This window comes from Alligator mississippiensis, chromosome 15 (genome assembly GCF_030867095.1).
Source record: "Alligator mississippiensis isolate rAllMis1 chromosome 15, rAllMis1, whole genome shotgun sequence".
In the NCBI taxonomy this organism is placed as follows: domain Eukaryota; kingdom Metazoa; phylum Chordata; order Crocodylia; family Alligatoridae; genus Alligator; species Alligator mississippiensis.
Genome location: NC_081838.1, coordinates 7679937 through 7696023, shown reverse-complemented (window position 1 = coordinate 7696023; position 16087 = coordinate 7679937). Strand labels below are relative to the sequence as shown.

General features: G+C 59.6%; 1 protein-coding gene across 1 annotated transcript; it reads left to right on the top strand.

The window, feature by feature from the left end:
* The first annotated feature begins 110 nt into the window (after positions 1-110).
* LOC102571648 (twist-related protein 2) lies at positions 111-14142 on the top strand. Its single transcript, XM_006266773.4, has 2 exons — positions 111-817; positions 13027-14142. Exon 1 carries the CDS (start codon positions 321-323, stop codon positions 804-806), a length of 486 nt encoding a protein of 161 aa, XP_006266835.1. The 5' UTR covers positions 111-320; the 3' UTR covers positions 807-817; positions 13027-14142.
* The last annotated feature ends 1945 nt before the right edge of the window (positions 14143-16087 follow it).

Genomic DNA, 16087 nt, shown 5'->3' with positions numbered 1-16087 from the left:
CTCCTCTGATGTTTGCATTTACCGTGCACGGCTGCATTGGTCTGCGCCCGGCCCCTCCCCCGGCCCTCCCTGCCCTATCAGCAAAAGATATCCACCGAGTTTATTCGAACGTCCCTCCTCTCCGACGCCCAAAGGCACAACGGACCCAGATCCTTGAAGTTTGGGGAGGCTCCGGAAGACGCTCGGCACGGGGGACACGGCGCGCCCGGAGCCGGTGGGGCCTGGAGGTCTCGCCCGATGCCCAGCGGTGGTGGCAAGCCGGTGAGGTCCTGCGAGGCCCGGGACCCCGTCGCCCACCAGGTGAGAGCGGCCGGGGCGAGATGAAAGAGGAGAGCATGTGCCCGGAGTCCCCCGAAGGCAGCGCGGCCAGCAGCGAGGAGGAGGGCGAGCGGCCGCCCAAGAAAGGCCTCCGTAAGCGGGGGCAGCTGAGCCAGGCGGCGGAGGAGCGCGGAGCCCCGTCGCCCCAGGGCAAGCGCAGCAAGCGCAGCCCCGTGCCACCGTCCTTCGAGGACGCGCACACCCAGCGGGTCATCGCCAACGTGCGGGAGAGGCAGCGCACCCAGTCCCTCAACGACGCCTTCGCCGAGCTGCGCAAGATCATCCCCACGCTGCCCTCCGACAAGCTCAGCAAGATCCAGACCCTCAAGCTGGCTGCCCGCTACATCGACTTCCTCTACCAGGTGCTGCAGAGCGACGAGCTGGACCACAAGATCGCCAGCTGCAACTACCTGGCCCACGAGCGCCTCAGCTACGCCTTCTCCGTCTGGAGGATGGAGGGGGCCTGGTCCATGTCAGCCTCCCACTGAGCCGCCCCGGGGTGAGTATGGCCAGCCGCGGGCACTGCCCGGCTCTCTCCTGCTCCGGGTGCCTGGTGGGGGGCGGAGGGGAGGGCATTCGGGAAGCATCAAATGCACAGCCGCATGCAAAAGATGGCGCTCGGGCCAGGTAGCAGCGCTCCTTCCACAGCGGGAGGCCTGCGGGGATGGATCCGGCCGAGAGGAGGCAATGGGGCCGGCCGGGGAAAGGGTGAGAGTAAAGGTGTAAGGATGTGAGCGCCCCTTGTCACGGACCTTGGGGTGGCAATGTCCGTCAGGGCGCCTGCTAAGCTCGGCGGCGGTGTTAAACCAGTCCAGGATCAGGCCCACGGGATACATCCAGCTGCCCGGGCCGTTCTCGCAGCAGACGGAGCCCGATCCTGATGTAATACGGTGGGGGGCAGGAGGGGACTCGGCTCAAGTCATGGGGTGGCTGGCATCTCCCCAAGCGCTGTGCAATGGGGGCAGGCTGCAGTGCCCCCACCTCTCCCAGCGGCGTCCGGGGCCTGCGTGATATAACAGGCCTGGCGCTCTCCAGGAAGGCAGCAAGATCACGAGCCGGGCCCCCGTGCTAGCCCTGCGGTAGCCGCCATGGTCTTGCGGGCATGAGAGAAGCAGGACTGGCGAGGATCGGTCTTGTCTCCTCTCTGCTGGGCACCCTGCGCAGAGTCCCGGTCCTTGTCGGATCGAGGCGATTGTCTAACTCGGACCGAAGGGCTTCCCGGCAGGCCTGGGGGAGGCGCGTGGAGCCTGGAAGCTCTTGTCCCGTCTCTCCCAGCGAAAGCCTCGCAAGCCCTGCTTCCCACATGAATACCGACCGTCTTGCCCCAAGCAAATGCCCTCCGAGCGCGGCCCCTCCGTGCCTTCCAGCTCCCATCCACGGGCTTATAAAAGGAGGGGGAAAGCCCTCGCCCATCCTCACCCGTTCCCTATAGACCCTGTGGCAGCTGGGAGCTGCTGGCAACTCCATGCCCCCCAACTGGGACAAGGGCAAAAGGAAGCAGGGGCCGGAGGAGCCGGTGTAGGAAGGCCCTGGCTAGCCCCGAAATGCTGGGGAGAGTCCCGGCCTCCTCGCTAGCTAAAGCCCGAGCACAGGAGGCTTCCTGGCCCTGCCTGTCCTGCTGACAGCCCCTCCAGCAGCTCTGGTTATCGCGGGCCCTTTGCCTAACTCCATACGGCCGCGTCTCTGGCTCAGGTGCCGCTGGATGCTCGCTTGGAGCTGGCCTCCGTGTTAGCAGCAGTCCCCCCCCCTTCCAGCAGCATCCAGACCCGGCGGCAATTCAGGCGCCTCGTCTCCTGTTTGGTTGCTTTGAGTTCTGGGTGTAGGGATTAGGACCTGATCCCTGCACCCCAGCTCACTCGAGCGCCTTCCTCCGGGGCTTTGCCCTCCCTGGGTTACGGCGTTTAGCCCGTGGAGTCAGCCCAGGGTAAGCTGGCGTCCTTGATATCAGAGCCAGGCACCTGCAGGGGCAAGGGGCAGGATCTGGGGCATCCCTTGTCCTGTTTCGGGGTGAAGCTACGTGCTTTCCTTACACCAGCCCCGACGCGTGTGTGTGCCTGGCTGGCCCCATCGAGGCTCTGCAGGGTAAAGGCGAGCGGGCAGCGACGCACATAATAAGGACGTGGTGGAAGCACAAGAGCTGGGCCGACGTAGACCCGTGAGCCTCAGCCTGCACGGTCCGCCGGGGAAGGCAGGCGCCTAACTCCCCTCTCCCTCAGCCAGCCCCTGGGAGGGCTCTGAGCAAAGGGGGCAGGGACCAGAGACTTGCTTTTTCCCACCCCCCCTTCAGACTGCAGCAAACCAGCCGGCCACAAATGCCAGTCGCTCTGGACAGCAGGGAACAAACCTCTCCAGTGCATCAAACCCACGGCTCATCACGGCCAGCTACCTCTGGGCCTGCTGCCTTCTCTTTACTCAAAGCGGCTCCTGGCTGCGGGATTTAGGGACGGGCTTGCCAAGGGGTTTAGGCACTGAGGTAGAAGCTGACCCAGCACTTTCAGATGGGAAAACCACCTTTTCCGCCCCCGATAATATAAGTCACCGGTGACAAAGACCTTGAGCTGCCCTTACTCTTCCAGCCCCTTCCCCTGGGAGGGGACTAGTTAGGTGTCCTGTGGTTGTATCAGGGTGGACCGGGTCATTTTATAGCTCAGCTGGACCATGGATTTGTGTACGACGGTTTGGATAGAGTTGATCCTGCCTCTGATGGGCGGTTGGCCTTGATGACCTCTGGGAAGTCCCTTCCAGTCCGACCGTGCTGTTGAAGGACCAAAGTTTTCGATGCATGAAAACTATGAGAGTCGTAAGCAAACCCTGGCCCGGCGCTCACCCTCTGGCCTGTAATTCCACAGTGATGCACCGTCTAGACCCCTCCAGGTATTCAGGGCTCCCTAAATTTGTGGCAGGCTGTGAATATAGGGATGCTTTTGCTGACTCCATCCCAGACTTAAAGGACCCACTCCGGCTCTGCCTCTTGGGCAGCTGAGTGGATTTAGGCGCCCACGTGCAATCCTGTTGCTCACATACGTTGCAGTCTTTGCCGTCCAAGGGAGCGTGAGCTGGCTACAGAGGTCGTGGCACGCTCCGCTTTGCCAGCCTGGCACCTTCTCCTGGTAAACCACTCCCTGCCTGGCAGTACGGCCCCGAGCCTGGTGCCTTTCCCTGCCATCCTCTCTTCACCCTGGGACCGAAGGCCGCTCCGGAGATACTGCTGCTGATCTGCAGGGTGAGGCAGTGAGTCTACTCATTGCCATTGCTTTAAAATCAAGGACAGCGTGTTATGCCAGGAGCCATCACCGAAACAGCTGGGGTCTCGTGCTCATTCACATAGCAGCTACAAGGGGTATCGGGACTTGTGCCTGCCCAATCCCTGCATATAGACACACACAGGCATGTGTGCATGCACACGCATGTCTTTTAAACCCATTGGTAGCTTTTGCTTGAGCAGCAAGAGGTAGTTCACCATGTAAGCCTGAAGTCGGGCAGAAGGCAAGGGAGATCTGCCCCTTTTATAGATCTAGAGAGAGCCCAAGCTTTCGTGAACTAGAGTTCGCTTCATCAGACACGTGAAAGCTTTTGCTGGAGGATCCCGCCGCCCTTTTTATCTCCGACCTATCTCATGGTGGGGAGGGGGAAGGTGGCACCTGGGACCACAGCCTTGTGCCTCCACTTGCCCGTCGGTTTGCCATGCCAGAGGCACGCGTGCCACGCTGTGCAATGCCGTGTCCGTAGGCAGGCTTATTGGTTTCAGCCAGGTTGTGCTTGGCAGGCATTTCCGTCCCGTGACGTGCAGGCGAGCTAAAGACCTTTCCATTTACAAGAGGTTCTTAGTGCCGTTAGCCCAGTAAGCTTGGAGCTATCTATCGGTGCGGGTAATAGTCCTAATCTAGGACTCTAGCTGGCAGCCGGGGCTGCTTGAGGATATATCCTTCAGCACGGCAGATGACGGTTCATACTGGACATGCCTGCAGCAGGCCAGTTAGGGCAGGCGATAAGGATAGGGGAGCTTCTGAAGCACAGGACAAAAGGAGAAAGAGCCCACAGCAAAAGCAAGTTGGCCTTATCTCCCTAGCGAGCTAACGAAACCAGTGCTTGCCGCGGAGCTGTAATTTTATAATGCAAAGCAGCTAATGACCACTGGGTCTGCAAGCAGACTGGTCTCTCCTGGAACTGTGCCTATAAAATATCAAAGGCTGCTGAATGCAGCTATGCCCTTGTTAAACAGGAGACGTAATCGGGGGAAGGAGAGATTGAGGCCTCCCGGGCGAGAAGAATCCCGTTTGAAGTCTGCTGTGCTCGTGCGTTCGAGGGGGAAGGAAGGATCATTTTGAGTCCATTAAAATACAGGCCTGGTTCCCTCCCGGGAGGAGGTGAGGCTGCAGCAGGAGAGCCGCAGGGTGAGGCGCTCCTGGGCTCTTCCACCGCTTCGGCTAGCTCAGGACGCGCAGAGGCCCCCGCGGGTGCTGAAACGTGCCTCCTAGGGACAGTAGCCCTTTGGGGTTGGGATGAGGTCGGGTCTGGAGGCTGCTTATTTCTTCCCCTTGTCATTTTTAAATCATTCTTTTTGCACCGTGTTAAAGTATCAGCCAGCAAAGGGCTAGGGGAGGCTTCCTCCTCCATCCGCAGGTGGGGAAGGGATGCACTGGGAGCTAGAGCCTAGCAAGGAGATTCCCCACGGGCACGGCCCGCGACCGCGAAACCAGGCCGGGAAGGCAGCGGGTAGGTAGCCGAGCCAGATGGCACGTGGCTGCCAGCGCGGTGATTCGGGGTGACCACTGTAAATCAGGGTAGACGCGGCCCCTTTCCCACCCCTGTTCCTGGTGAGGGCAAATGGCTCAGTGGAGGGGGGGAAGGCTGCTGTGCAAAGAGGAGGGTCCAGCTCCAGATCTTGGGCAACGAGCAGGTTTTCTCTCAGCACTGTGGCATGTGGGCATGTTCCCGCTGAGACCAGTGGGCAGCTCTGGGGGGTCCCGCCAGGGTTTCCAAGCGCTCTGAGCTAGCTCAGAAAAGCCTGTCCTCTCTCAAGCAGCCTGTGGGGTGAAGCCAGGGCTTTTTGGCTCCCTTCAGTGTCCCGCGGACCCCAGCCCTGGCCTCTGGCTTAGCAGTCTGCCCATCGCCTCTCCCTGCCCTCTGAGAAATGCCCTCGCCCCGACGCTGTGCCAGCGGTGGAGGGTTCTGCTTCTCCGGCCACACCTCTGCAGCCTGTTTGCATTGGTGCGGAGAGCGGGGTACAGGCCTGGCCCCTGGGAGCCCACACTGCCCCAGCACGGAGACCCCTAGCTGAGGAGGTAAGTGCTGGGCACCCCCCACCCAGGGCACCCAGGGTCCTCGTTACCCGCTATTGGGATGTTCAGCTCCGAGTCTCAGGCTCTGCAATGCCAGGCAAGCCCAGGCACCAGGGGCGCTTGTACACGTATATGGTTTAGGGCTGCAGCTCCAGGTGTGCTGGGATGCGGGCATTTGCCACCCTGCGTCTTCGCTGCAGGACTGTCCCAGAGCTGCCTCCAGCCTTTGGGCCCTGGGGTGTCATCTATGAAGTCCTCCTGCACAGGGGCCTGGGGAAAACATCAGAGCAAGGTAGAAGGGGGGATTCCTGGAGCCTGGCGGGGCAGGCTGCCAGCTCCAGGCGCTGCTCCGTGCAGTCCTGCGCGGTCCCGTGAGAATCACCCACTGGCTGGCGCCCCAGGGGAGGGGATCTGCCTCCAGCCCCCCTGGGCATCACCCTTTGCCCCCTTGTTCTGCGTCCGGCTCCTTTGATGGGTTATAAATAAGCAACCAAGGGCACTGGCCCGGAGCGCGCGGCAGTGAGGGGCTGGGATGAGTCATTTGTCCTTGCATCAGTTTTTCCGACTGAGTGAGAGGTGCGAAGGGGAGCTCAGCATAGCCTGGGTGTTGTGGGGGGCAGAGGTGGGGAGCTGCTGCTGGGCTGTTCCGCAGGTAGGTGGGGATATGCATGTATCTGTGGGTGCGCACGTGTGCATCTGTGTGCACGTCCGAGTGTGCAGGCATCTGTGCGCATGTGCGGCTTTGCATGTCTGTGTGTGCATGCATGTGTGTCTGCATGCATCTGTGCATGTGTGCGGACATGTGTCTGTGTGTTGGCATGCATCTGTGTGTGTATCTGTGTGCACACGTACATCTGTGTGTGTGCATCTGTGTGTCCACGTGCATGTATGTGCATGTGTCTGTGCACATGCATCTGTGTGTGCCCCTGCGTGTGTACATGTCCATCATACGCGTGTGTGCCTGCATGTATCTGTGCGTGTGTCAGGGCACATGCCTGTGTGTGCATTCATCTGTGTGTGTGCACGTGACTCTGCAGGCATCTGTGCATTTGTGTGTGTGCATGCATTTATGCGCACGTAAATCTGCATGTCTGTGTGTGCATGCATCTATCTGTGCGTGTATGTCCGTGCCTTTGTGTGCACATGTGTGTTTGCATGCATCTGTGTGCACGACTGTGTTGACATGCATCTGTGTCAATGTGTATCTGTGCATACATACATCTGTGCACGTGTTTCTGTGTGCATGTCGTGTGTGCATGCACCTGCGGGCGGGCGTGTGCATGCGTGTATCTGTGCGTGGGTGCATGCAGGCATCTCATGTCTGCCCCAGGGTTCGCCAGTGCTGCTCTGCCCTGGGGAAGGCGGTGATTATAACCCAGAGCTATCAGGACTGAGTCATGAATGCCACTTCCACAGGCTGGACGTCCCCGAGTCGTCCACTCCAGCCCATGGTGCGGCTGGAGACGCTCGCCAGGGCAGGGCAGCCCCGCGTCTCACCCAGCCGGTGTCCACTCGTGGGTTCGCCTCTCTTCAGTCAAGCCCAGCCACGGGGCATACATGACAGTGCAAGGGCTCCCGGCTGTCCTCTCTCAGTGCGGTGATGCTGGGTCCGTGTGGGTCCGCGTTTTCCTGCTGCGAGCCGTTCCACGCATGGGGACCCACTACACGTGTAACTCCGAGGGTGCGGATACCCACATGTGGCTGCGGGGAAGAAAGAAGGGGGTTGCCTTGTGCCCAGAACAGCAGGCAGGGGGTCGCATCGGCCGCGGAGAGGTCTTGTGGCCACGACTTTTGCTGTGTAGGCCTGGCCGCAGTTCACTCCCGCTGTTCACAAGCCCGGGGGTCTCGCGGTGGAAGCTGGGTGCAACCACGGACATCCGGCGTGGTGGCCGTGCCAGCATCCTGGGGGAGAAAACAGTGCTGCAATGTCAGGGGGGAGAATCAGCGCGGGTCCAAGACGCAACGAGCATCCCCGCCGTGGCAGAAAGAAGAAGGATCTCTTTAGGAGACCCCTGAATTACTGCCCCGCTCAACAGGAGGACCCTGCTGCTCCTGCTTTTTCCAAGCATCCTCTAACCCTAGCTGCTCTATTCCCCAGTGCCGGGGACTGGAAGTGTGGATCTACCAGGGCTCAGCTCGTTAAGCTCCTTCCCCGGTCCCAATAGCTCCAGCGACCACTTCTATCCTGACTCCGCCGTGTGCAGCGCTTACTGCTAAGCCAGTCCCGGAGGCTGGGGCTCCTCTGGGCACTAAAACACGGAGCATGTCAGGATTAGTTAACGTTAAACCGGAGATAGGGTTACATCGCCCTGCCCTAGCCATCATTAAAGTGTCTGCTAGTCGCGGGCCCTCAGGATCTCAGCTGCATTCATTTAAAGCGAGAGGAATGTCTTTGAAACACGTTGGGGTTTCCTAGCTGGATGTCGGGCGAAGGCACCTGGGACCCAGCGGGAAGCAAAGGAGATGCCATCGCAGTTTTTCACTTTTCATGTCTTTGCTTCCTATAAAAGGGAAGACAAAAGAAGAAGGAGACACGCAGGGTCCCTTCCCCCCGACCCACCCCGCTGGGCCAGATCCCCTAAGGAAAGCCAGATGCACCGCTGCTCCCCCCAGGGCACGTCCAACAGGCTGTTGGGACTGGCCGTACGTGCCCAGTGTGCGGTGATCGCAAGGTTCAACAAACCCAAGCACATGGAAGTAGGAATTCAACACCAAGCTTTACTTGTGGAGCAGTAGGCAACTTATGCAGACCCTTTGTCTGGCTTTAACTGACCTAAGTGCTTCTTAACTCCAGGGACCGTCTCCCAATTCCCAACATCCTCGTTCTCCTGCTGGGGAGCCTCTCTGAGTTATAGCGTCTGTCGCTGTGTCTTCCCAATAACTGCAAAAACCCGTTAACGGAGGAGAGGTTCTCATTTCTCTTCAGTTCTTTAACCAAGTCTGTGAGTCTTGCAGGAGGTTTCACTTTTCTCTCCGCCCCGCAAAGCATCGGATCCAGTTTCCGATTTGTTTTCAGTGGGAGCTTTTCCTCTCCTTCTTGACAGACCGGAGCTCTAGACTGGGATCCGATGGGCTTGCATTTCCAGCAGCCTTTCTTCTGCACAAAGACCAGAGCTCATTAGCTGCAGGCCACGGAGGCTGACCTCCTTCCGCATGATAGTGTTTGCATTTGTGTCTGTAGGTACGTTTCTTCCCATAAGGGCGCGGTTGTTTCTTGCGTTAATGGAACGGTGGTTTCTTCCCAAAAAAATTAGGATTGGGCTGCATGGGTAGGAGCGGTGCCAGCAGCTTGAGGGCAGTGATTCTTCCCCTTCTATTCAGGACTGGAAAGGCCACATCTGGAGTCCTGTGTCCATTTATGGGCCAGAAAAGGAGTGGACAAATTGGAGAATCGGTAACAAATATGGTTTGGGGGCTGTGGCACATGATTTTTGCGGAGAGGCTGAAGGAACTGGGTTTATTTAGTCTGAATAAGGGAAGACTGAACAGGGATCGAATAGCAGCGTTCAACTCCCTGGCCACGTCTACACGAGACTGCACAGTTGTTACCGCGCCGTCATTTAGGACTTGCATAACCAAGCGCTAAATGACTGCGCAGTCGCAGTAGTGTCCCTGCACGGCTTCCGGGTGACGCTGGCTGTGCAATAGCTCGTCACGACTGCTCAGTAGCGTCGCGTCACGGTTTGTGCCCCGTGGCGTTACTGCACCGTACTAACGAGCTACTGTGCAGTAAGCTTCTCGTGTAGACGCGGCCCCTGCAGGGAGGTTGCAAAGAGGACGGAGCTGGACTGTCCTCAGCGGGGGCAGATGACAGGACAAGGAGCAATGGGCTCACGTTGCAGCAAGGGAAGTTGTTGGATATTAGGAGAAACTTTCTCACTAGGAGGGTGGTGAAGCACTGCAACAGGCTCCCCAGAGAGGTGGTGGAGTCTCCATCCTTGGAGGTTTTTAGGACAAAGCCTTGGCTGGGATGATGTAGCTGGGGCTGGTCCTGCTTGAAGCAGGGGGTTGGACTCAGTGTCACCTCCTGAGGTCCCTTCCAACCCTCATGGTTTCTAAAATGAGCCACATTTGGGCTGTGACACCCAAAAGGACCATCAGGAGGCCTGACTTGTGTCGCTTCCCGCAAACACACATGTAGGTAGACTCAGTTCCTCCCTAGCTGCCAGGGCTACAATTGGCATCACCTCCCTCACTGCCGCAGCAAAGGGAGCTTGCATGCTCTGCTTTGCACTGGAGGCGAGCAGTACATCTCCCCGTGCCTGGCACGTTTTTGCTCCTGAATAGCCGGTGATTTAGATGCTTGGGGGACAAGCTCGTGGTCACAATTTTAATTTGCTGTCCTCCCGGGCTGCTGCAATATGAACCGAGCTCCAGAGTCTCATTGAAAGGAAGCTGTTGTGCCGGTCTCCTGGTGGAGTCTCTTTAAATGGGGACTTTCTCAGTACACAGTGTTTCTCCCAACTTTACGCCTTGGTCGTGGACTGTCACCATAGCAAGCGCAGGATGCTTCAGGCTGGGCTGAAACTGGCCTTTTCCCCAGAAAGTGCTGCCTAATGAGCCCCCACCAAACCGCAGCATTCGAGGGCCCACAGCTCCTGCCTTCTCCTGCTGCTTGCAGGTCTACCCCAAGCGCGTTGGCCTGTGTGGACACCAGTCTCTGCCACCTCGCTTGCAGATGCCAGGGCTGAGTGGAAATGTGCCTGGCGCTCTTCTGCAAGGCACCTGCCTTGCCAGGGGGCCAAACCCCTCCCGGTGGCTGTCTCCATGCTGTGGTGCCCCAACTCTGTCTCCCCCCAAGGTAGCATGAGGGGCTAGGAGGTGTGATGAGAAGAGGAGAGGGCACCTTGCCCACCTCGCAGCTGGGGCAGGCAGACACCATAGGGCCGGGCCGGGTGCTTTGGGGTGGGGCGTGCATAGGGATGGATTCCCCCATTGCTCACTAAAGGGTGGATCTCACAGCAAAGCAATGAGCCCGGGGTCCCTTCCCCATTGCACCCACCCAGGGCATGGCGTGGCACAGTGCTGCGGTTGCCAGCAGCCAGGCTGGTGGCCCAGGGGGGCTCTGTGCAGCCCTGGGGGGCAGCAGCCAGAGGACGGCAGGTCCCTCCTGGCTCTCCGCGGAGGATGTGGAGCAGCTGGAGGGGATCCAGAGGAGCAGCTGGAACGGAGCAGGGTGCAGGGGTGCTCAGCTGGGAGCAGGGGAGATGAAGAGGGACAGGACGGCTGGGGAAGAGGGGAGGAGATGTTCTCCCTCCTTGCAGAGGGACAGGCATGAAGCAAGGGGACGACAGGCTTGGGACGCCTTAGCAGATCAGTGGGAGAAGCTGCCCGGGTGAGCCAGGGGATCCCCTGCGCTGGGGCTTCCTGAGAGGAGGTTGGATACGGGATGGTTGAGGACAGTGGTGCTCCACCTCTAGCCTGGGCGCCAAGTCTGGCCTGCGGAAGCTGTGTCCTCCTGCCCACAGAGCTCCCTGTCGGGCTGGAAACAGGCAGCCGTGGTGGCATTCATTGACTGAGCTCAGCCAAATGCCCGGACCGCAAGGATGGGCTGGAGGACACGGCCCCGTGCTGGCGCGTGGGTTCACTCCATGGCTGGATCTCGTGTGTGGAGTCGGGCCAGCCCTCGGGAAGGGACCGCAGGTTGAATTCAGTGCACGGTGCCGGGCCGGGACCTGTGTGCATGGAGCCAGTCTGTGGATGCTCATCCAGCTGGTGCATGAGGGGTTGGGGAGGCGGAGAGTGCCCGCTGCCCAGCCCTTCTGCTTGCCTGGCGCTTGAGCCCCACAAGGCCACGTCCCAGCCTTTGGGGACATCGGCTGCTCCTGGACCAGACCCAGGGCTGGATCAGATCAGCAGGGCTGGAAACGCAGGCCGGCACGGCCCCGACGGCGCAGCCAGCTGGCGAAGGCTGACACCCAGTGGCTGCACTCCCACGTCCCGGAGCTGCTCCGCTCCGGGCGATGGAGGGGGGTTGGGGGGACACGGCGTGTGGAGGGGTCAGTCCTTGAGCGGGATCAGACTGGCCCATCATCCAGGCACCCGTGGTCTCCTGCAGTGGGCCCTGAGTCTGTAGCCTGGGTGTTACGGGTATGAAGGGGAGCCAGGCAAGGGCAGGCCTGCCTGGGAACCTGTAGCCCGGTCCCTGCCACATCTGGAGTGACGGAGCAGGGCCCTTTGAGTGGGTGTGGGATTCATAGGCTCATAGGAAAGCTGTGCTGGAAGGGAACTTGGAAGGCCACGTCTAGCCCAGCCCCTGCTCAAGGCAGGATCACCGCAGACCTTGGGGTCCAGCCTGCTCTTGGAAAGTGCCGAGGTCTCTGGGCAGCCCGATCCAGTGCTCGATCCCCTGCTCCAAACCAATGAGTTCCTCCTCACCTCCAGCCTCAGTTTCCCCTGCTGGAGGCCGCTGCTTCTAGTCGTGTCCCCTGTGGCCACAGAGAAAATCTCTTCCCCATGCTCATCCTGCAGATGTTTTGCAGACTGTGCTCACATCCGTCCTGCCCTCCGCCTTCTCCTCTCCAGACTAAACACCCCTAGCTCTTCCAGCCTTTCCTCCTTTGTCCTGTTTCCCAGCCTTTAATCATTTTGGTTGCTCTCCGCTGGGGTCTTTCCAAACTGTCCCCATCCTGCAAGAAAGGAGAGCTCACCCCTCTGGTCCAGAGCATCAGGCAGGTAGAGGTGCTGCCTCCGGAGCAGCCCCAGGCTGTGCATGGCCCACGTCACGCTGTAGCAATGGGGGCTGAAGAGGACTGGCTGAGCAGGCCCTGCACTGTGGCTCCAGGCTGGCTATGCAGGGCAGCTTCCAGATGTGGCCTCACCTTGCAGGGACCCACCGGCATTGCAGGGGAAACGGCCTCATGTTCCTGTGGCAAAGGCAGCTCTCACTGCCTGGTTCAGGCCAGCCGGGGTCCTAGCCCTACTTTCCCGGGGGTCGATGGCGTGGCCTGCCACGTTTAGGGTGCCTTGCTGGTAAGCTCAGGGCATGGGCTCTGAATCAGACCTTCCCAGGCCTGCAGTGCTGGAGGCTACAAGGGAGAGAGGAACAGGGGGAAAAACCCTGCTCAGACCCAGTCCAACCTCTGCTTTCTGCAACCGTGTGACTGCCCCCAAGGAAGGAAGGAAGGAAAGGGACATATAAAAATGGATGGATGGGGTATGGGGATGGACAGATGAATAGAAGGACATGCTGCTAGTCCTCCCCACCTGCATTCCCACCCCCGCTTGGGCCCTGAACCCCAACACCTAGGGTCGGAGCTAGGACAGGGCACTTACATGCTCAGCAGCTGGGTCTGACTGGACGTGTTTGTGGCCATGTGTGTGTGTCCAGCCCTGTCCCCGAGGTCCATCTGCCCCGGGGCAGCGATGCGGTCTGGGGTGCAGGGAGGTGCCTGGCTGTGCTCTGACTCTGCCTCTCTCCCCCTAGGTGTTCCTGTGAGGAGGGAGGATCCAGACTTCAGCCTCAACCCCAACCATAGCCTATAAGCCAGCAAAAAAGCCAGCCATCCCATTTGTGCCCAGTGCCTGCGAACCAAGCCGGCTCCCCCAAGGATCGAGGCCTCCCTCCTGGCACAACGAAGAAGCCCCCCATGCCTCGTCCTTTGACAAAGACCCCCTGAGGATGCGGGGTCCCAAGCCAGGCACGGACCCCTTTGCTTGCCTGGAGACTGTGTATAAAACTCTGAAAGATAATTTATTTTGGAGGAGCTGGTCAAAGTAACCAGTTCAAACCTGTATATCGGGGCTTGCTTTTGCTTTGCAAGTCAGGGTATTCGCCCACGGGGGATCTCAAGGCCTCGGCCTTCCAAAGGAAGAGCCCAGGGGCATCTCCGCGGGACTGGATAATGCAAAAGCAGGCCTGTGTCTCCGTTAAGTCGTGCTCAGCTGAGCTCTCCCTGCAGCCAGGCCTGACTTGCTTTCCATAGCCAGGCAGGAGGTCGCCCTGGGTCTCACTTGGTGAAGTGAGAGCAACCTCAGCCCATTTTGCTGGGTGCTGGGTGCCGTGGAAAGCAGCTGGATCGATGCCCTGGCATTGGCAAACCCTGCTGGAAGTGCCATGGAGAAGAACTTCATCCCAGCTCCCTGCCGCCTTTCCTGAGGCTTCCTTGAGATCTGGGCGGACCACCCAGATGTTTAGTGGGACCTTCTTCTGCAGCCGCAGCTGCCTGCTCTTGGACAGCCGGCCTGGGACAGGGTCTTCCCGGGAGCGACAGGACAGACTGCGTGGGCCGTACTGACTCAGGTCAGGCTGGGACACTTGCAGACTATTTGTACGTTGCCTTGGTGCTGCCTTGAAAGCCCACGTGCACAGCCATGAAAGCGGAAGGGCCAGCGAGCAGAGGAGAGACTAAAGCTCCCTCGACCGCCCTGCTCTCCCTGCTCCGGGATTGCCCCAAGATACGAAACAAAGCACGTGAGGCCTCACCCGCTAAGCGCCCACGGAGCCTCGGCCCCTCCGTGCCTAACGCTTGTTATTCTCTTGCTGTAAGGACTCTGCTTTCTGACCAGCCCGCATTACAATAAAGTCGCGATTTGTACCACACGCGGCACCTACAGGTCTGTGCATGGTCGGCGGGTTGTGGCATTTTGGGGGGGGGTGGGCTGCCATCTGCACCCTCGCGTAGTGCGTAGCGCGTAGCCCTGCCGGCGGCAGGAGACGAGAGAGAATCACAGAATCAGAGACGACGAGGGTGGGACGGGAGCTCAGGAGGTCACATCGAGTCCACCCCCCTGCTCCGAGCAGGACCGGCCCCAACTACATCATCCCAGCCAAGGCTTTGTCTACCCGGGTCTTCAAAACCTCCAAGGATGGAGATGCCACCACCTCTCTAGGTAACCTGGGCCAATGCTTCACCACCCTCCTAGTGAGAGAGGTTTTCCTAATATCCAACCTCAACTTCCCTTACTGCAACGTGAGCCCGTTGCTCCGTCATCTGCCCCCACTGAGGACAGTCCAGCTCCTTCCTCTTTGCACCCCCCCTGCAGGGAGTTGAAGGCTGCTATTCAATCCCCCTCGGTCTTCTCTTCTGCAGACTAAATCAGCCTGGTTCCCTCTGCCTCTCCTCATTAGTCCCGTCCCTCAGCCACCCCAGCTATTTTTGCTGCCCTCCGCTGGACTCTCTCCAATTCCCCCACATCCTTTCTGTAGCGGGGGGCCCAAAACTGGACACGGGACTCCAGATGTGGCCTCACCAGTGCCGAAAAAAGGGGAAGAATCACTTCCCTCTGTCTGCTGGTAACGCTCCTAGCAATGCAGCCCAGGATGCCCTTAGCCTTCTTGGCAACAAAGGGCACATAATTAGCAGCAGAAATCCATCCAGGACCTGGCACTTCCAGGCCATTAGCCGAGACCTCTGGGTCTAGCTGTATCTAGTGGTTAAAAAGCAAGGGTGGAAAAATCACAGGCGCCAGTCCCTGGTTGATGGGTACATGAGCTTGCTGAGATGTAGAAGACACTCCCAGCTCTGCACCGGGGACACCCAGATGCAGCCTGTCTTCTGGATGTGCCCTGATGTTGGGGGGGGGGAGGTTGAGGGGCAGGGAGAGCTGTGGGCTGATGGAGCAGAGGGTGCTGGGGTGCTCCACATGGCCGAGCTGGTGGGAAACCAGGTGCCAGGGGTGCATGAGGCTGGGCATAGGGGAGACCAGCAAGGCTTGGCTTAAGGGGTATGTGACTGCTGGGTGTTTGGGGGCCAGCTGCCCCTGGACCTCGGCCAGCAGCTGGACCTTTCAGCCATGCCAGGATTTAACAACGGGAGGCTCAGTAGCCAGTGTTGGCATTATGGGACATTGGGTCCAGGGGTGACAGCAACCTGTCCCCAAGGCCTCGTGGCTTCCCAGGACACAGCTAGATCAGGAAAGGAGCCTCTCCCAGCCCCCAGAATGCTAGGCCAGCACCAAAGAGTTTAGCTGAGGCCTCTTGTCCCCGCTGGGATGGCAGGGATTGCACCCATGGGGGCATCAGGCCTTGGGAGCAGTGGGACATGCCTCTCCAGGCATTGAGCCCTGGGAAGGAACAGGCCCAGGGGGACCTCAAGCTCTGGGAGGGCATGAGATATGGGCAGGGTTACTCGGGTCTTGGGTGGGGGTAGGGGTACACCTGTGGAGGATATACCCATGACAGTAGCAGGCCTGTGGAGGGTGACCCATGGTTGGGTGGGTTATGCCTACTGGGGCTTCAGGACCTGATGAGGAACGGATTTACTGGACTATCTGGCTCTGGGAAGGGGCAGCGAACCTACAGGGTCAGTGGGGCTTGGCGGGGGGATTGCAGGACAATGGGCAAGGGAGAGCATGGCCACAGGGTAGGGGCACGTGGTCTATGTGGCTCTGGGAACCTCTCCCACGTGGGGCTCCAAGCTCTCGGTGCGTCTCATCCCGAGCCTGTCAGCTCCAAAGGCAAGAGCAGAGCGGGCACCAAAAAAGGACCTCCTGTGCCCATGCAACCCCCTGCCACTGGCCTAGCAGAGCTGGGTGCTCATGGGAGT